The sequence below is a fragment of the Muscardinus avellanarius genome, assembly GCF_963383645.1.
Source record: "Muscardinus avellanarius genome assembly, chromosome: 4".
NCBI lineage: Eukaryota > Metazoa > Chordata > Mammalia > Rodentia > Gliridae > Muscardinus > Muscardinus avellanarius.
The window spans coordinates 121,656,453-121,677,431 of record NC_137789.1 but is presented as its reverse complement, the minus strand read 5'-3'; the positions used below and the strand labels follow the sequence as shown (position 1 = coordinate 121,677,431).

Sequence of the window (20,979 nt, the reverse complement as noted above, 5' to 3'; positions counted from 1 at the left end):
TAGGCACCAGTAACTGTCTTTTAGAAACTTGTTTACAAGGGACTGGGAAGGAAAGAATGGGAACATGTTACCTGAAAAGCTCAGTTTTAATTAGACAAGATAAATAACGGCTGGAGATCTACTGGAAAGCATGGTGTTTACAGTTGGTAACACTATAGATCGCAAATGTGCCCCCACAGTGGGGAGAAAGGAACTTCGTGAAGACATGATACATTAACTAGCTTGAGCTGGTCATCACTTCACAAGGTGCATATCATCAAAACATCACACATTTATTTAAAATACACACAATTTCTGTCAAATATGCCTCAAGAAAGCTAGGGGGAAAAAACAAAACCAGAAATCTATTTTACAATAAATTCTTGGATCTAAGAAGAGAAAAAGAAAAATATCAAATATGACTTACCTTTTTGTCTCTGGTCCTTACTTCTCCATAGAAATCTAGGGCTTCTTGTGCCTTTAAAAATTTGCCCCGATGTAATAAGTATGCACAAATCATTACACCAGTCCGTCCCTTTCCAGCTTTACAGTGGATTGCTGCAACGTGATTGTCATCTTCACTTAGCCATTGGTCAAGATCTTCACAAAAGGGTTTGATAAGTTCTAGCTGTGGTGGATTATGGTCTTCAAAAGGATACTGTGCAACTGTGATAAAAAGATTACCTCAGAGCAAGAAAAAAATGCTCTTGAATTTTTAATTTAAAAGTAGGCTAACTTTAGAAATGTTACACAAACTTAACAGGTGTTTAAAAGAAAAGTGAACTCTAGAGAAAAGTAACATTGCTTGTTAACTTTCTAATTTTCAAATAGAAAACAGTCTATTAGTATAACTCATAAATGCACCCACTAGATAGGGTGGCCAAATATTACATTCCAAACTTCATCAGGAGGAATTCCTACATGCTTCCTAGGAAGCACAGGTCATAACAAATCAGAGGTCAAGCTGAATCCAGAGTAAAATATCACATGGTCTCATCCAGAGTAAAATATCACATGGTCTCAAGGCATTTTCTAATAAAGGAGTAACAATATTTATAATACTGCATCATCACAAAATATTATTTCAAAGAAAATATAGATTAATTACTAATAGAATCATCAGCTATGAAAAGAACTGAATTTTACATTTGATAAAATAATGCTAAGTGTGTGAATTGAAAGTAGCCTTACAAATATTAGTGTTGTTTGTATGTATGTGTGTGTGTGTGTGTGTATATATATATATATATATATATATATATATATATGTATGACTTGAAAGACATTAACAAAAGAAACTGAAAAAAAAAACTTACAAAAAGTATTTAATTGTAGTAAAATTTATCAAATGAAGTTTCAGGTCTTTTTACATGAATTACTAAGAATCCAAGAATTCTCTATTCCCTATAGTCAGAGTTGAGAGGTTTTTTTTTTAACTTGTCTAGAAACAGTTCTTTAGATAAATCACTAGTAGATTTTATCTTATTAGTATTTGATTGGTTTCACCCTATTGAGATATTTAAAAATCCTGAACTGATCACCGGGTATGGTGGTGCATGCTTGTAATCCCCACGCTTGGGAAGCTGAGACAGGAGGATCGCACAGGTTCAAAGCCAGCCTCAGCTACTTAGTGAGACCCTTTTCCAAATAAAGTATAAAATAGGTCTGGGAGTATAGCCCAGAAGTAGAAAAGCCCTGGGGTTCCACCCCCAGTACCACCAAAATAAATAAATAAATACACACACACACACACACACACACACGCACCCTGACTGATACCAGTCAGTGTACTAATTATTCTGTCACTTAAGGGAGAAGTACCCTGTATCTTCAACCAAGTCATCATAATCTGGTACAAGATGCATTCCTTTAAATCCTTTGGTGTATAGAAGACCTCTTTTGGTGGACAATGACTAGTGTTATGTAAGAGCTGATGTGCTAGCTCTTAGTCACCTGCCCAACTGTACTATTATTTTATCTTCACTTCCCCAGTGGCACACAAAAACATTCAGGAAATCTGTTAAATGTTTATTTAAAGACAGATAAACTCCAACCTATGACATGCATACTACAAACAGCATCCTCACTCTACTAAAAAGAGAAACATTCTTAATAAAACTACACGGAAAAGTCCATCTTAGATTTTCAGGAGGATCAATGACAAATACTTCCATCTGTAGCTCATGGTACAAACTTTCTTTTTTTGACTTTCATGGCAACATTTATCATGCTTCTCAATTCTCCTGGTCTCTCATAATTTAAGGGGTTCTACAAATACAAGTGGAAAATCTGGTGAACTCTGAGACAGCGCACCAACGACTGCAGTAGACCTGCTCTGAAGCCGTTCCTCTGCTCTCTTAGTATCAGCTCCTGTCTCAATTTTCATCTTTCTCAGCTTTTAAAATGGTCTTCAAAAAGTAGTTCTGCAGCCGGGCATGGTGGCGCACACTTGTAATCCCTGCGCTTGGGAGGTGGAGACAGGAGAATTGTGCAGGTTCGGAGCCAGCCTTGCTGGCTTAAGAGACCCTGTTTCCAAATAACACACACACACACACACACACACACACACACACACACACACACACACACACACACGTATGTATGTATGTATGTATCTGGGAGTGTAGCCGGGAGGTAGAAGGGTTTCCAGGAACCCCAGTACCACAAAATAAAAATAAAAATAAAATAAAATAAAATAAAAGTAGTTCTGCTTTCTTCCTGTAATCACTGGCTTACCTCTTACCATACTACTAGTTTAATATTTTTCTTAATTTTTATTCCATTCTATACATTAGTCTTCCTAACAACATTGAGAACTTTGTGTGCTACTTCCTAAAGCCCACAGCAAAGTTAAATTTTCACATTGTCTAAGACCATCCTTAAGATAAATATTTGCCTAATTTAATAATCAAGATGATTCATTATTGCAGTGACAGTAAAATAAAGATTATTGGTTTTAAGTTGTACAGGATACTACTTTTATACATACCTCTGCAATTAAATTTGGCGGTGTCATAATGTCTTTCAGCACATCTAAAAAAAAAAAGTTTAAATGTGGCATAAAGTTACCTTTTGCACTTGAGAGAGGACAATATTCACAATCATTTCCTGAACCTTTATAATGTGCCAGGAATTGTTCTAAGTGTTTTTATATTCATGATTTCACTTAATCCCAAGAATTCTGTGAAGTAGGTACTATTATTATCATTTTACAACTAAAGAAATGGAGGATACTCAGAGCCTATACATTTGCTTACAACACTTGTGTGATGACACTAACATTAACAGACAACCCTGCAAATTCATCTGCATCTGTGCCTTCAAATATCCTCTATGGAAATTTTGCATGTTACCTGAATGTATTTTTTAATTTCACAAGTACCTGTAAATAAGTGAGTAGTTTTAATATTATCTTCATCTCACAAAAAAACATACAAGATTCTCAAACTATCATTTTAAAACATATGTTAATAGTAAAAGCATAAGCACTAAAGAAAACCCGAGTGATGTTAATCTATTATGCACAATGCTTACTAATTTTTTAAACTAGATCTTTCTCCCATTAGATAAGCCAAAGCCATATTTTTAATTATTTCTCAGATTATAATTTAACTAGTGTCTGAAAGTAATGAAAAAGTAAGTAAAATCAATACAGGAGAATAAAGTGATGAAGAGAATAGACCATACAAATATTTGATGTGTTTGGTATTACACTGGCTTACTCATAATTATCAGGTTCAGAAAAAGATCCTATATAACGCCGGGCGTGGTGGCGACAGGAGGATTGCACAGGTTCGAAGCCAGCTGTGCTGGCTTAAGAGACCCTGTTTCCAAAAATAAAAAAGTATAAAATAGGTCTGGGAGTGTAGCCCGGAGGTAGAAGGGCTTCCAGGAACCCCAGTACCACACACACACAAAAATATATATATATCTATATAGCTCCAAACCAGGCATGGTGGCTTAGGCTTGTAAGCCCAGTACTTGGCAAGCTAAGACAGGAAGGTTGCAGGTTTGTGGCCAGCCCTCTACAACTTAATGAAAGTCTGTTTCAAAATAAAAAATAAAATAGAGATGGGGATGTAGCTCAGAGGTAGAAAAGCTCCTGCGTTCCATCCCCAGTACCTTAAAAACAAAACAAAACAAAACAAAAAAACAGTTCTCTAAGGTGAACATGGAGAAGGAAAGAGGAAATAATGACTACTAACTGCTATGAGATGTGCATGCCTTAAAAGAGTTTCCATGTTTATTTCATCCTCACAACTATGTGATAAGTTAATATTACCCTTATTTTATACTTAAGAAAGCTAAGATTTAGAAGAGCATTTTGGGGGGGTGGTGGTACTGGGGTTCCTGGAAGCCCTTCTACTGCCGGGCTACACTCCCAGACCTATTTTATATTTTTTTAATTTGGAAACGGTCTCTTAAGCCAGCGAGGCTGGCTCCGAACCAGCGCGATCCTCCTTTCTCCGATCCTCCTGTCTCCTGCGCCATCACGCCCTGCTAGAAGAGCATTTAAAGCTGCCTAGAGCATAATATGCAGATGGAGTCAGAACTCACACTCAGTATCCTTAATTGCAAAAGTCCAACTTCATTATACCGCAGCTCCGTACTTCTACTTATAATAAAAAAGTTTTAAGTAAAAGAGATCTAAAAAAGTTTTAAGTATAAAAGCAGTAACAATTTTATTCAGATGTTCAAAGCTAGCCAAAAACTTATGAATATCTTTAGAGGTAAGCATAGAAAGACTGGTGGGTGCATGCTGGAACTGGTAGTGATGAAATGTTCAAGTAAATGGAGGATAAGATAATGATGAAGCCTCCTAAGTAAGATCTTCTCTGATAAATGCCCCCCTATACACCCACACCCACACAGTTCTTTTACCTTTTTTTTTTTTTTTTGGTGGTACTAGGGGGTGGAACCCAGAGGCTATACTCCCAGACCTTTTTTTAAAAAATATTTTATTTGGAAACAGGGTCTCACTAAGTTGCTGAGAGCCTCACTAAGTAGCTGAGGCTGGCTTTGAACCTGTGCGATCCTCCTGTCTCAGCCTCCCAAGCACGGGGATTACAAGCGTGCGCCACCACGCCCGGCTTCTTTTACTTTTTTTGTGTGCAGTACTGGGATTGAACCCAGGGGCATTCTACCTCTAAGCTACACCTCTGGCCCTTTTTACATTTTTGTTTTGTAACAGGATATTGCTAGGCTGCTGAGAGCCTTGCTTCATTGTTGAGGTTGTCCTCCAACCTACAATCCTCCTGCCTTAGCCTCCCAAGTACTGGGTTTACAGGCATGCATGCGCCACTATGCCCAGCTGCTTTTACAATTTTTTGTGGTGATAAGTCACTCCATATGCTAAAATCAAAGATACACAAATAGCAATTAGGATTTAGTCACTAAAGTTTTATAAAACTAAAATCACTACTTTTTATTACCTCATACTGGCTTATATGAGACAAGAGAAACAGAGAAGCACTGAAAGCAGCTTTATGAAGTCAGCAGACAGAAAGTAAAGGGATAAGATGAGTAGGAAAAGTTTCCAAAGTGAGGCTGGCCACAGAATTATAAAGAGGTAGGTAGGTCTCTTCTTTACTATCTACAATGAACCTATTTCTATCTTATAAAAGAAAACAAAAATTAACAACAGCTAAAGGTTTGCCATAAAAGGAAGAAGTATGTCAAACAAAACATTCAGTGAGCCATATACATCTTTTAAAAATGAGTAAACACTAAAGTTTTTCAAAGAACTAATATATGCCTTTATGGCCTGTTTTCCCTTCTTCCTTAATCCTACCAGAGTGTAGATTATACAGAGGAAGAAAAAAAAAAAAAAAACACTTGTTCAAAAGAAATGATTAACTCAATAGGTTATTAGTATAAATGAACTAGGATAATGTTATGAGGTTAATTTTGCCCTTTCTTAAATAATTTATTGAATGCCTGAAGAAACTAGAGATATAAAAAGATATAGCTAATTATTAGAAAATCCACATTTAAGAACTCTTCTTTATGTCTATCATAATTGCTATAATAAAGTTTAGCATAATATTAAATACTATTAAATATGGGTATATCTAGTGAAAATATTTCAAGATATACAAGTTTATATGTTTGCAGACAAAGAGGTGTGTATCATATGTAATTACTACGAAAGAAGAGAAACATCTGCTGATGCTAGACTCACTTACCCAGAACCAGATATGTAACAAGCAGAACAGACAGAAGGTAAAGATGACTGGAAAGCAACATCAGAAAACAAAACATGCACTTCCGGGAAGATGGCGACCCAGAAAAGCGGGGCTTAAAAGCCCGCTAACAACCAATCTCCATTACCACAAAATAGTCAGAAAACACCATCACCAGAGAAACAAAAAAATCACCAGGCTCCAGAGAGAAAGCGGACTGAAAACAGAGCTCAGAGCCACAGAGGAGATACACCAGCCTCATGCCCGAGGACGCGGCAGCAGCGCCATACTGCCGGCGGCAGCGGCAAATTCACTGGACGGCTGCAGCAAGCCGAGGTGAGCCGCTGCGGAACAGCCGGGCGGGATTTTTCAGCGCAGGGAGCATCTAAAGCTCCCAGTGGCTGAGCTCAGCACACGCTGCAAGGACTCAGAGTGGAACTCAAAACCAAGAAGAAATAGCCAGCCTCACGGCCGAGGGCGTGACAGCGGTGCCATATTGCCACTGGCGGCGGCAGCAGCAGCGAATTCACCGAGGCCAGTACAGCTACATCTGCGAACTCAAGAATAGTGAGTCAAATTGCGGGCTACAGAGGAAAAATCCCAGTACTGTACTCCCTGGGACTTGACCCAGTGGGGGAGTGGCGGTGGCAGAGATATCACACCATAGGAGAACGTGCAACCTGGCACCCCCCACAGTCTAAAGCAGCCTCTATCGACTCCCTGGGTCGGAGACTCTGTGATACAACCCAGTAAAGGAGTAGTGGGGTCTGAGATACTATAGACTCGAGATCCAGAACACCTTAAGTGAAGTCATAGTGACCCAAGGGAAGAACCCAGAGAAGGCACAAACTTCCGAAATCATGGGAAAGAGGAATAATACTGGAGCAATGAATGCCCACAACCCCACAACATCAGAACCCGATAAAACAGAAAATCAGAGATTTCTAGAAGATCAAATCAGGAAAATAACTGTAGAAATAATAGAGGTGCTTCGAAAAGAACTCAGAGAGAGCCAAAAAGAGATAAAGGATGCAATTAATGAAGTAAAGGCCTCAATTCAAAGCACAAACAACCGATTAGACCACATGGAGAACAGAATCTCGCTGTTAGAAGATGAGCAATCCAAAAATGAATGCATAGTTTCTAATCTAGAAAAAAATATCCGACAGCAGGAATCTGATATTGAAGAAATATGGGCCCATTTTAAGAGAGCTAACCTAAGAATAATTGGAATAGAGGAGGGAAAAGAAAGTGAAACCAAAGGGAACAACAATCTCTTCAAGGAAGTAATAGCAGAAAATTTTCCAAATATAGAGCAAGAGGTTGATACACAGATCCAGGAAACTTATAGAACTCCCTTTAGACAGGATCGGAGAAGAGGATCTCCACGCCACATAATTGTCAAAATGACCAATGTGGAAGCCAAGCAGAGAATCTTAAAGGCAACAAAAACAAAGGGCCAGGTGACATTCAGAGGCAAACCAATTAGAATCACTCCAGACTTCCCAAACCAAGTCATGAGAGCCAGAAGGGCTTGGAGTAACATATTCCAAACTGAAAGAAAACAACTTCCAGCCCAAAATTTTCTACCCAGCAAAACTTTCTATCAAATTAGATGGAAAAATAAGAAGCTTCCATGACAAACAGAAACTGAAGGAATTTATGTCTTCAAAACCAGCGCTAGAGAAAATACTCAAAGAGATTAACTACAAAGAAGAAATAGGTAACACACACCAGAACCAGAGAAACAAGATTCTCCATCCAAGAGACAACTAAGATTGGTTATCTGTGGAGATTCATTACTTATGTTAGTCTTTTACCTATCTCTAAATTGTATTGTTTGCCTTTATTGTTGTTAATTTTTAGGATGTCTAGTTGGAATATTAATATACCTTCAAATATAGCATTTGGAGATATTTTATCCCATTCTATTAGTAACTTTTAACCCGGTTTACATTGTCTTTGGATATACAATATTTTTTTATTTTTTAGGGAGTTTGTATACTCTTCTGTTGCCTGTGCCATTGAAATCATATCCAAGAAATCACTGCCAATTTCAATGTTGTGAGGTTTCATGACCCAGATTTTCTTCTAAAAGTTTATAGTCTTAAGATTTATATTTAGGTCTTTTATCTATTTTGAGTTAATACTTGTATATGGGATTAGGTAAGGGTCCAATTTTATTATTTTCCATGTAATTATTATTTTCAACAATATTTAGTTAAAAGATTATTACTTCCACCATCAAATGTTCGTGGAAACCTTGTCAAAAATAACTTGACAATACAGGGAAGAATTTAGTTCTAGGCTTGTTTTTTTTTTTTTTTTTTTTTTTGGTGGTACTGGGGTTCCTGGAAGCCCTTCTACCTCCGGGCTACACTCCCACGGGCTACACTCCCAGACCTATTTTTTAACATTTTTATGTGGAAACAGAGTCTCTTAAGCCAGCGAGGCTGGCTTCGAACCAGCGCGATCCTCCTGTCTCCGCCTCCCAAGCGCGGGGATTACAAGCGTGCGCCACCACGCCCGGCTAGGCTTGTATTTAACTCCAATGGTTTATATATCTGCCTTTAGAACAGTACTATACTGTTTCAATTATTGTAGCTTTATATGGTTTGAAATCAGAAAATATACATCTTCTAGCTTTGTTCTTTTTCAAGATCGTTTTGGGTATCTAGAATCCATATTCCATATTAGGATAGATTTTTTTCTGAAAAATAAATATATAAATATATGATAATTTCACCTAAAAAATAGAAAAAAATATTCTCTGGTAAGAAAGAAAGCCAAAAGAAATATTGAAATGTTATCTTTAAGTCATCAAAAGCTTGGTATCAGACAAATGAAACTGTTATGTGAGATTATCATTTTTAATTTTGGATAAATTGCTATATTACTAGATGTCTACCACTAAGCCAAGCATGGGAAGGAGGGATAGGGAGAGAATGGGGTGGGGATCGGGTGGGGGCTGACTGGGTGATGTGTGCATGTATGTCTACAAAAGTTTGTATCCCACTATGATGTATGAATACAGTGCACCAATAAAAATAAATTTAAAAAATTTAAAAAAAAAAAGAAAAGAAAACAAAACATGCTAGTACTAGAAACTTGAAGTGGCTGGGACCAACGGTGGATGGTGTGCTACCATATGTACCTGTGTGTGACCTTGTGCAACTCACTTAACTTCTCTAGGTCTCAGATGCCCCATCTGTAAAATGAGAAGGTTGTACTAAATGATCTCTTTCAGGTTCTTTCCAGTTCTGAAAGTCTATAATTCCATGTAAGGAGAAGGAGTTCATGTGCACTAAAAACTACTCTCAATTAATAAAGTGTGTTCATTAACTTGGGAGTCCAGTATTTGGAAATACAAAGGCAGGCAGTATATTCCTAAGATGTTCCCCAATGCCAATGTTAACCATAATGTATAAGCCTAGCCATAAATTCTAGAAAGCAGAAAGTCACTATATACAGGAATGGAAAAAATTTCCTTCTCTTTCTTTGGATGATGTTAAACTGGAATAAAATTTTGACAAAGGCAGAGTCTGTCTTTAGTGACTTTCAACTTCCCTTTTGGGACTCTAAATCCCCAATTCTGAGAGTCTAAATGGATTCCACCTTTCATTTAATGGATTCCACTCAACTTCTAAACCAAGTTGTTCAGTAATCACAAAGATTTGTGATTTTTATTTTTCTCCTTAGACAGGCCATGGCATCTGCAACAAGGCTTGCTGAAGAAGAGGTAATGAAGAGGAAGACCCCCTACAGATCATTTGGAAACTGGGTCAGCACTTTGTACCACTGCACCTACCCAGCCCCCCCCCCACAGCTATATCCCAAACACTATTATGCCAACAATCTCATTTGTCATTCCTTCCATCTGCAATGCCACTTCCCCTTCCCCACCAAAGAGTCAGCCCTACTGATCTTGTTTACTGATCTCAAACATGCCCTCCCTTTTGAAACCTTCTCTATGGGACTTGATTACTATTTCTTTACTACCCTCTTCTAAACAAGAGTTATCTCTTTTCTGTAATACTGGGTCTAATTTCCTGTTAGCTTATATGCTACCTGGGACTGAAATTACATCATTTATCTCTGTACCTCCCTGTGATGTTTTGCGTCTAACATGTGGTAAACACTTCAGTAAATAAATGTTTGTGCCTTTATGAGTCTGAAGAGGCCAGTGAGAACTCAATAGGAGTAACAATATTAGCATCTACTCCACAATCCCTACTTCTGAGGTTTTGTCAGAATAGAAATGTCACTAAATAAAAGATTTTTTTAAAAGTAATATTCCACAAGCTAACAAGGCACAGAGAAGCTCTCATCCTTTTTGGTAAAGATTTAAATGCCCAATGGAGGAAGAAGAGAATCTTGTTCTTACATTTGGTAAAAAAAAAAAAAAACCCACAATAAAAAACCCTACAGAAAAAAAGTCACTGTGAATTAATATGTATAACTTTACATATTTTTCTATTGCATAAGACATCTCTACTCCCAAAGTCAAAAGAAAAAACAGAAAGTTAAAGATAAGGTCAACTAGCTATATTAAGTAGACATCCCTTAAAATCCAGTCCCAGAGAAAAAAGACCATCCAATTCAATAATTTAAAATATCCTATTTATGTTATATACAGTTAGATAATACTCTATTAGCTTTTTAAATCAACTGAACAATATACACAGAATAAGCAAAATTGTATCCACTCTGCAAAATGACTCCATGGAAGGAAGATATCTTGATGCTTGAACAGAGACTCTGCTGTGGATTATACTTCAGCTTACCACATGGTTATGGATTCAGAGATGGGCTAGATGCCAAGTCATTTAAAGCAGATCAAGTAACAGGAATCTGCGCCAACATTGTTTTACCTCATCACTATATACTTGCTAAATAATCTAACTGTGTTCTCAATCAGACTTCTTGAACTAATTGTTTTAGAAATACAATAGTGTTAAAAGACATCTTTAACCCTACCTCACTCTGAGTAGGAAATAACTTTCACTTATTAGTTATTTTAGAAGGTAGTTGCAAGAATAAGAAAACATACTTACAGATTGTATATCTTGTAATGGTTTTTATGCTTTGAATCCAAAAACCTTAAATCAAAACAAAAAGCCACCATTAACAAAAATGAGCTAACATTTAAGTTACATTAATACTACTGAGAACCAATAGACAAATTATATTTTTCCTAATCTCAAATATCATTAAGTGAAAATACGCAACCCACATAAACTGTCTCTCCATGGATTTAAACTACTAATCATGTCATTCTTAAATAATTACTCAGACTTATACAATCTCAAGTAAAGCCAGAGTTTTTAATAAAATGAGTATTTTCATCATCTTCTGTCTTCAGGCTAACACAGTGAGATTGATTATTAAGAAATAATTTCTTAAAAAGGCAGCATTAGCATTTAACTCAAGTTCATCTAGCTCATACAAGATTTGCAAGAAATTCACAAGCAATCAAGCACTCTTAAAATTCAGCCATCATTTTTTTCAAACTAAAAACTTTTGATATTTGAAAGACAGAAATAGTAACAATCAACTCTGTACAAAGTTTTTAGGCATGTTTACATACATGTTCTCATTTGCCCCTTATAAACATCTGCATACACTTAGTCACATTTTACAGAGCAAGAAAACAGGTCTGAAAGTTTATGTATGGGATTCTCCCAATGTCATACAACTAATAAGTAAAAAACATAAATAAATAAACCAAAGCTACTTTTCTCAAGACAATTAATTATGAAACTAAATAACAACAATTATAGGTACCACAAGCACTTTCTACATTCCAAATGCTATTTGAAGTATTGTATGTATGTACTTTTGTTTAATCCTCAACCCTATGAGGTAGGTAATGAAAGGGTTGCAAGAATATAATGCTTAAGAATTATCAGAATAATAGAAAGGACAAATAAATAGAAGATATTTTTAAATGAGTTTTCAAACTCTTTTAAGTCAAAATGACACTGCCCCTTTTAATAGTGACACTAGCTGCTAAAACAAAACTGGGCAATACCTCTGATTTTAAGGAAAAATAGTCCTAGCCTAGAATTCTATACAAATCAAGTGTAAGCATATAACAGGAATTAAGAAAAAAAAAAAAAACAAAATCCCAAGTAATTTTGTTTCCCAGATACTCTCTCACAGAAAGTTACTTAAATATGTGCTCCAGCAGATGACAGGCTTTAGTAACAGAAGAATCCACCTGGCAGGAGAGGGCAAGGAAGTCTCAGAATGAGGGTAAAGTGGCACTGCAAGTACACTTCCACACAGCAAGTGTAGACAGAAATGAATCTAAATGAGAGCAGATCAGAATGCTCCCAAGAAGATAAAACTGATAGAATCCCAAATGTGTTCAACTGCAATACAGTTATACAAAGTGAAAAATAAACAATTATAATTCCAGGAAAAGCAAAGTGTACAGGAAAAAAGTCATAATATACTATAATACTTAACTGTGAGCTGCATTTATCTAGTTACAATCACATACAATTGCACTATCAGTATAACCAAAATGACAATATAGCTACTGGAAGAATGAAAAGCCTGAGAATATGCCTGATGGAGTGGACAGAGTCCATGAACTTGTTACACAGTAGTATAAGCAGTACTTTTAAACTCTGTCACTAATGAAAGTTAAATGGTTTATATCATATTACAATTGTTGTAGATGGATTTTAGCCTCATACATGCCTTGCTTCTGACCTGGAGGCTATTCTCTATTAGAGCAAAAGGAAGTAAAACTAAGGTTTCACTGAGGTGAAAAGTAGAGATTAGAGAATTGGGTTGCTATGTGAAGCAGAGTACCAGAAGAAGTAATGCAAAAGAGGAGAAAGAATAATGTCTGCATAGATATTTGTGTAGGCTCTGAAAGCATAAAAAGAAGCACCAGGGATAGTACAATACTAGAAGAAGCTGGAATTCTGGCCCAGGAAAGAGGAAAGACCTCACTGAGTATCCCAAACATTCAGCTGAGACCACAGAACGGGCCTTAGGAGTAGGGACCAAGGCATAAAAGAAAGATAAATATGAAACAGACTTGCCTTAACAAAGGAAACCAAGCCTAACAATATCAGATCAACCATTAATTTAAATGCCTACCAAAATTTAACTCAGGATCCTTAAAAGAAAATAATAATCCAACTCCCTTCAACATGTAAGATTCAATTAAAATTTACTAGACAAGAAAAGCAAAAAAATATGACCCATAATTAAGGGGGTGGGAGAGCAGCCAACAGACTCAGATGCCAAGATAAGCCAGATGTTAAAATTAGCAAACAAGGATGTTATGGCAGCTATTATAAATATGCACAAGATGCAAAGGAAAATGATTACAATAATGAAAGGATGAAATTCTTCAACAAAGATATAAAAACATAAAAGACAGAAATTCTAGGGTTAAATATCTAGAGAAAAATCGATTGGATGGTCTCAACAGAAGTTTGGAAACTGCAGAACAAAGGCGCAGCAGATTGTATTTTCTAAACTTCATTTAACAAATATCTATGACGCACTTGCTATGTGACATGCACTACTGCAGACAGTGGTATCCAAACTCCAAGAACTAACAACTGCAAATATGAAGGCTTCTAGTAGCTGGAGAAGCCCTGTGGAGAAAACCAGCTTTTAAAACATGCCATTCAGAAAACAGCCTAAGGACAATAGACAACTCCCAATAATCCTAATATATATGAAACAGAAAAATTAGTATCTGAAAAAACTGCTATTTGCTAAATATTTGCTAACTAAACATTTGCTACATTTTTCTGTAGCTCACAACTTGGTAACCATATATATTTTCCCTGCTATATTCATGTCTAATCAACACTTGTTCTTAGAACATGGGTATAGCTACCGATGCTACTGCCTTTTTTGTGTTTGTTTTTGGTAGTACTGGGGGTAGAACCCAGAGGCTTTTCTACCCCCAGGCTATACTCCCAGAACTATTTTTATACTTTATTTGGAAACAGGGTCTCACTAAGTTGCTGAGAGCCTCACTAAGTAGCTGAGGTTGGTTTCGAACCTAAGTGATCCTCCTGTCTAGGCCTCCCAAACACAGGGATCACAAGCATGTGCCACCTTGCCAGGCTTGCTACTGCTATTTACAAATACACAGAACTCTGTTTTGAACACATAAATCACCCCTGCTTTAATTCCATTAACATAGGCAAGCTCCAAATATTTGAGTCCTTAACTGCTATCTCCTGATCATTTATCAGTCAGATATCCAATATGAGGGAATTAACTATCTTAGTGAAAATGTACTTGTGTCTCTCACCTGTTTGGTATAGCTTTCTCCTACATTACCTGAAGTTAAGAGGGAAAACAAAATGAAAAAACAGCTTTGTAACATACACTGAAAAATAGTGATTACCAGTACTTAAGAAAATCCCTCTCTAAAGAGATATATAACTGAAGGGTAAAGAAATAAACCATAGGGGACGTGACCTATAAACACTCACTGATTCAGAAGGCTATTAAAAATAATATAAGAAACTATCAAAACTGCTCCAAAGAAGTTGAATCACTACTTTCACTAGCAAGCATCAGTGTCCAGCAGCTCTACACCCTGCCAACACCAGCCCTTTGCGTTCCAGCCATGACAGTAAATACGAAAGAGCAGCACTGTGCTTCAACTTTCATTTCCCTGATGACTAACTTTAAACATTTTTCACATTCTTATTCATTACTTATGGATCTCTCTTGTAAAAGTTTGCTCAAATCTTTTTTTTTTAATGAGGTTATCCTCTCACAATAAAGTTTCAAGTGTATCTTTATATATTGTAGGTTTAAGTCTTTTGTTAGATATATGTAATTTGGCTATCTTCTCCATGTGCCTTTCAAAGAACAGAAGTCCAATTTGTCAATTTTTTCTTATATAAGTAATTTCATAAGTCTAAGAAAAACAAATGGAAGATTTCTTTATGCCTAAGTTTCTTATGTCTAAGAAACCTTTAAATCAAAGCTCATAAAGATTTTATTCAATGACTGTATCTAAAATTTTTATAGTTTTAGACTTTATTTTAACATATTTGACCTATAATCCATTTCAAGTTAAATTTTGTGTATGATGAGAGGTATGTCAAAATTTATTCCATTTTCTACACTGTTCACGCACCTATGCTAAAGATTATCCTTTTCCTAGTGAATAACTGAATTACTTTTGTCAAAAAAAAAAAAAAAAGAGCTGGGCATGGTAGTGCATGCCTATTATCCTAGTACTTGGGAGGCTGAGACTGGAAGATTGCAAGTTTGAGGGCAGCCTCAGCAACACAACAAGGCTCTCAGCAACCTAGCAAGACCCTGTTTCAAAATAATAAATAAATAAATAAATAAATAAATAAATAAATAAATAAATAAATAAATGGCTAGATATATAATTTGAAGGCAGAATGCCCCTGAGTTTAATCCTCAGCACCCCCCCCACACATACACACAAAGAATTTGAGTGTTCTGGAATCTATATTCTATGCCATTGATCTAACAATACTACTTATTGGTATTTAAGCAACAAAAATAAAACTATATGTTCATGAACATCTTCTATATGAATGCTCAGCATTCAATAAACCCAAAATGAAAACAATCCAAATATGATCACATTTGAATGGATAATGGTGAATGGGTAAATTATATCATATCCATATAATGGAATATTATTCAACAATAAAAACGACCAACTGCAGATGGAAAAATAATTCACAACTATTTACATAGAATTTATAATGTGTTAGGCATCATAAGTAATCTAGTGATGATTTAAAGTATGTGGAAGAATTTATGAATTATATGCGAATACTACATCATTTTATATAAGTGACTGATCATCTGAGAATTTTGGCATTGGTGAGGAAGTCCTAGAAACAATGCACAGATATGGACAGAAAACTATACTGTTACAATCAACAAGGATAAAATTTTAAACTATTATGCTTAGAGAAAGAAGCTAGCTACAAAAAGAAGACATAGGAATACAATCACAAAATATCATATGCTTGTATGATTGTATTTATATGAAATTCTCATTTAGACAAACTTTATATACAGTGATAGAAAACAGGTACAGTGATAAAGGACTAATATCAGAATATACAAAGAGCTCAAAAGACTACACTAGCAAAACAAACAACCCAATCAAGAAATGGGCAACTGAACTGAATAGACACTTACAAAAGAAGAGATACAAATGACCAATAGATACATGAAAAGATGTTCAACATCAAAAACTACTCTGAGATTCCATCTAACCCCAATCAGAGTGGCAGGCATAAAGAGTGGCAAGCATAAAGAAGTCAAACAGCAACAATTGCTGGCGAGGATGTGGGGAAAGAGGAACTCTTTTACACTGTTGGTGGGAGTGCAAAGTAATTCAGCCACTATGGAGATCTGTGTGGAGATTCCTTAGAAAAATGGGAATAGATCCACCATATGATCCGGCTATACCACTCCTGGGCATCTTTCCAAAGGGGTTGAAATCAGAGAACAACAGCAACATATGCATACCCATGTTCATAGCAGCCCAATTCGTAATAGCCAAAATATGGAACCAACCTAGGTCTCCATCAACAGATGAATGGACTGCAAAATTATGGGAAATACATTTCTGAGTAGAAATGGAATTCTACTCAGCTATAAAGAAGAGCAAAATCATGTCATTCACAAGAAGAGGCAAAACCTGGAGAGCATTATGTAAAGTGAGATCAGCCAAGCACAGAAAGAGAAGGGGATATGTTTTTTCTAATATGCCCAAACTAGGGAGCACCGGGGATATCAGAGGGACTCCAGATAATGGAGGGGAAACCTCAGCAAAGCTAGAATGGAAGGGTAGGAAAGGAAGAAGGCTAAGGTTGATTAATGGAGGAGTTACATCCAAATATGTGTAAAACTATGAATACAGCATGGTCAACCTGGACAGTCATTGTTGGGAGGGGGCACCAAGCACAGTCTGAATGTATGCCATTTTCAATATGTTCCACATAAAAATAAAATAATAAGCCGGGCGTGGTGGGGCACACTTGTAATCCCTGTGCTTGGAAGGCAGAGATAGGATCGCGAAGGTTCGAAGCTAGCCATGATGGCTTAAGAGACCCTGTTTCCAAATACAAATAGAAAAATAGGCCTGGGAATATAGCCCAGAGGTAGAAGGGTTTCCAGGAACCCCAGTACCACCAAAAATAATAAATAAATAAATAAATAAATAAATAAATAAATAAATATTTTAAAAAAAACTAATGAGATTCTGCGCACTGAAAAAAAAATAGGCGGCACTGACAGCAAATAAGAACAAGGAATAACAGAAAATGTTACAATAAAAAATATGGCTGGGGGTATAGCTCAGAAGTAGAATGCCTCTGGGTTCAATTCCCAGCACCCCTCCACACACACACATGAAATGCTCTAAATCTTGATTGTGGTGTATTTATATAGATGAGTGAGTATAGTCAGGCCAAAACTCACTGAACAAAACATTTAAAATGGGTACATTTTTATTGCATATAATCTATCACTCATCAAAGTTGGTTTTTAAAAGGTAACACAAAGCCAGATATGGTGGTGTACTCCTGTAATCCCAGTACTCATGAGGTTAATAGGTATAAAGAGGATAGTAGGTTTGAAGTCAGACTCAGCAACTTAGCAAAGCTTTCAGCAACTTAGAGACTCTGTTTCCAATTAAAAAATAAAATAGGGCTGGGGCTATAGCTTGGAGACAGAATGTCCCTGGGTTGAATCCACAGCCACACACACACACACACACACACACACACACACACACACACACACACGTGTGTCTGATCTATATCAGTATATGAAATGCAGCATACCTTTAAAAAAATTCTGAAATTTATTTTAATACTAGAGGTCAGCAATAGAAGTGCATCATCTTCAGGATTATAACTTTTAAGAATAAGAAGCAAAATAGCACAAACTGTCTAGAAAACCACTATCCAATAGAACCTTCTATAGCAATGAAAATAATCTGTACAGCCAGGTGTGGGGGCACACACTTGTAATCCCAGTACCTGGGAGGCTGAGACAGGAGGACTGTGGTTGGCGGACAGCCTCAGCTACTCAGTGAGACCTAGTTTCAAAATAAAGAATAAAAAATAGAGATGGGGGTGTAGCTCAGAGGTAGAATGCCCCTGGGTTCCATCCCCAATACTGGAAAAAAAAAAAAAAGTAACTGTGCTGTCCAATATATATGCAACCACATATAGCTAGTGAGCACTTGAAATAGAGCTCTTCCAAGTGAATAAATTACTTAAATTGACTTTTAAAACATAAACAGCCAAATGTGGCTAGTGACCACTGGGTAGTAAAGATTTTTTAAAAATTCACTAGAACATCATCTACTAATGCAGTAAAATGAGAAAATAGGAATATTCTTGGAATTAAATTGAAGACAGAAAAATATAATAAATTAGGGACTTCACAATTTAAAAACATAGTTTTCACTGGGCATGGTGGCGCATGCTTGTAATCCCCGCGCTTGGGAGGCAGAGACAGGAGGATCGCACAGGTTCGAAGCCAGCCGCGTGCGCTGGCTTAAGACACCGTTTCCAAATTTTAAAAAAAAGTATAAAAATAGGTCTGGGAGTATAGCCCAGAGGTAGAAGGGCTTCTAGGAACCCCAGTACCCACAAAAAATATATAGAGAGAGGGGGGGGGGGAGGAGAGGGAGAGAGATTTCTAATAAGTTCTTGAAATGTTTGGTTAATTTTCTTTCATCATTAGATTAATAAGAAATAAAAAAGAAAACTACAACTCTGGTTCTATTTCCAACAAGAACGAGGACCACATTTGAGTGGAAATGCCAGGAAACGGGGAGAAAGTGTTCATATAATTTTAGCGTTCACGTCAGACAAGGAAGGAAATACTGGCATAGTTAGATATGATACAGATCAGTAAAACAGATTTCAAAAGCCTCATTTAAATAACAGGCTATGAATTCATATCTTAATCTAAAAGAAAAGATTACAGAGAAGAATTTAGCAACTAAAATCTGTACAAACAACTATAAAGGAGCTAGTTTAAAAAAAAGTCCCAGGAGAAGAAATTTTCTAATAAGACCATCCAATTTAACCCACAAAATTTACCCATAGTACTATAACCATTTGGTTTTAAAGTTACTTGGATTTTAAAGGTTCATATACAATGACTCAAAAAAGGAGGAAATAATTATAGATGGACATAAAATATGTAATAGAACATACACACACAAAAAAAAGTCTGGAGGAAGGGGAGCAGACAATAAAAAACAAATCAGAATTCTACCAGTTAAGGCAGCTGTATAATGCCAAGAGCAGAAAAAAGCAGAAACAACTAAATTTCTTTTCATCTCCATTTTTTCTCACCAAGAGAATATCCCTTGATTCAGAAAGTAAGGAGTACTGGTATACAGCAATTCCTCTGGAGTAAAATTATTTTCTACTTGTTCAATTAAGCAAAGCTATTTCTTAAAAAATTACTTAATAAATAGTATCAAGAAAAATATTGGATATTCTATGCCTATACATGTTAATAAAGACAGCAATATTAAAAATTGCTATTAATGACCCATTAATGTATTTAACCTATCACTGTTTATCTAAATTGTATAGTCACAAAGCTGAAATGACAGAGGCAGAAAAAATTGCAGAAAGAGAAAAACTAGTTTACTTTTCAGAGTTCATTAAAAAAAAAAATCAGTAGGGAAAAAGCAATCTAAAAGAACAGTAAGTTGACAACAGGGTTAGTACAGAAATGCATCCCATAAAATATATAAGGCAAACAGAATAGCAAAAAAGGGACCTTACACCATGATTAAAGTAATTTAATCAAATCATACTTTCTGCCAATACACTGCAAAATGTTAAAAATGTTTGATAATATTCAATTTGCTAAGTTTGTGAGGGTAGGAGAAAGTACCCTTAAACATGCTGGCACTGCGCTAGGCATGGTAGCTGGCACACACTTGTAATCCCAGTACTTGGGAGGCTAAGACAGGAGGATCACAGGTTCACAATCAGCCTTAGCTACTTAGCAAGGCTCTCAACAACTTAGACCGTGTTTCAAAATAACGAATAAAAAAAAGGGCTGGAGGTATAGCTCAGAGGTATTGATGCCCCTGGGTCCAACCCCCAGTCAGTTCCTCAGAAAAAACAAACACACACACACACACACACACACACAAATATCATCTTTAAGGGTGAACATTTAAGCCAGGGATCCACCTAGCAACTCCACAACTAATCCTTACCATAAAGATATATTTACAAAAGAACACCAAGATACTGGTATGAAGATATTTATTAAAGCATTGTTTTCTTTTTCTTTTTAGACGGTATTGGAGATTGAACTCAGGGACATTTTACCTCAGCGATAACCCAGCCCTGTTATTTTGAAACAGGGTCCAAATTGCTGAGGTCCTAAATTACTGAGGCTGGCCTAGAGCCCGTGATCCTACTATCTCAACCTCCCAAAGTTACTGGAATTACAGGCATACACCACCAAAGTCCGGCTTAAAGTGCTATTTTCAATGGCAAAAAACTGGAAATAAATATCTATATCTATTGCATGGTACTGTTTACTATGGTAACATGGAGTAAAAGGCAGCCAAAACAAAACAAAACAAAACAAAACCAGGTACATGTCTATGTAAATATAAAAGTTTCCTGGATATATAGAATGAAAAAAAGCAAGGAATAGAAAAATCTATAATATCTTCCCATTTGCTTTTTTAAAAAGTGGGTAACAGCAGGGCGTGGTGGCACACGCTTGTAATCCCCGAGCTTGGGAGGCCAGCCTCAGCTACTTAGTGAGGCTC

At 36.3% G+C, this 20,979-nt stretch overlaps 1 protein-coding gene across 2 annotated transcripts in view; it reads right to left on the bottom strand.

The window, feature by feature from the left end:
- Positions 1 to 20,979, bottom strand: part of PTEN (phosphatase and tensin homolog) — a gene marked incomplete at its 5' end in the record, with an annotated part of 83,059 nt that overhangs the window by 26,038 nt on the left and 36,042 nt on the right. Inside the window, 3 exons of one of the 2 annotated variants that reach the window (XM_080694492.1) lie at positions 407 to 645; positions 2,969 to 3,012; positions 11,216 to 11,260. In XM_080694492.1, coding sequence (XP_080550618.1) covers positions 407 to 645; positions 2,969 to 3,012; positions 11,216 to 11,260 — 328 coding nt within the window. The remainder of the gene's footprint in view (positions 1 to 406; positions 646 to 2,968; positions 3,013 to 11,215; positions 11,261 to 20,979) is intronic. The other variant, XM_080694493.1, reaches the window with a different exon arrangement.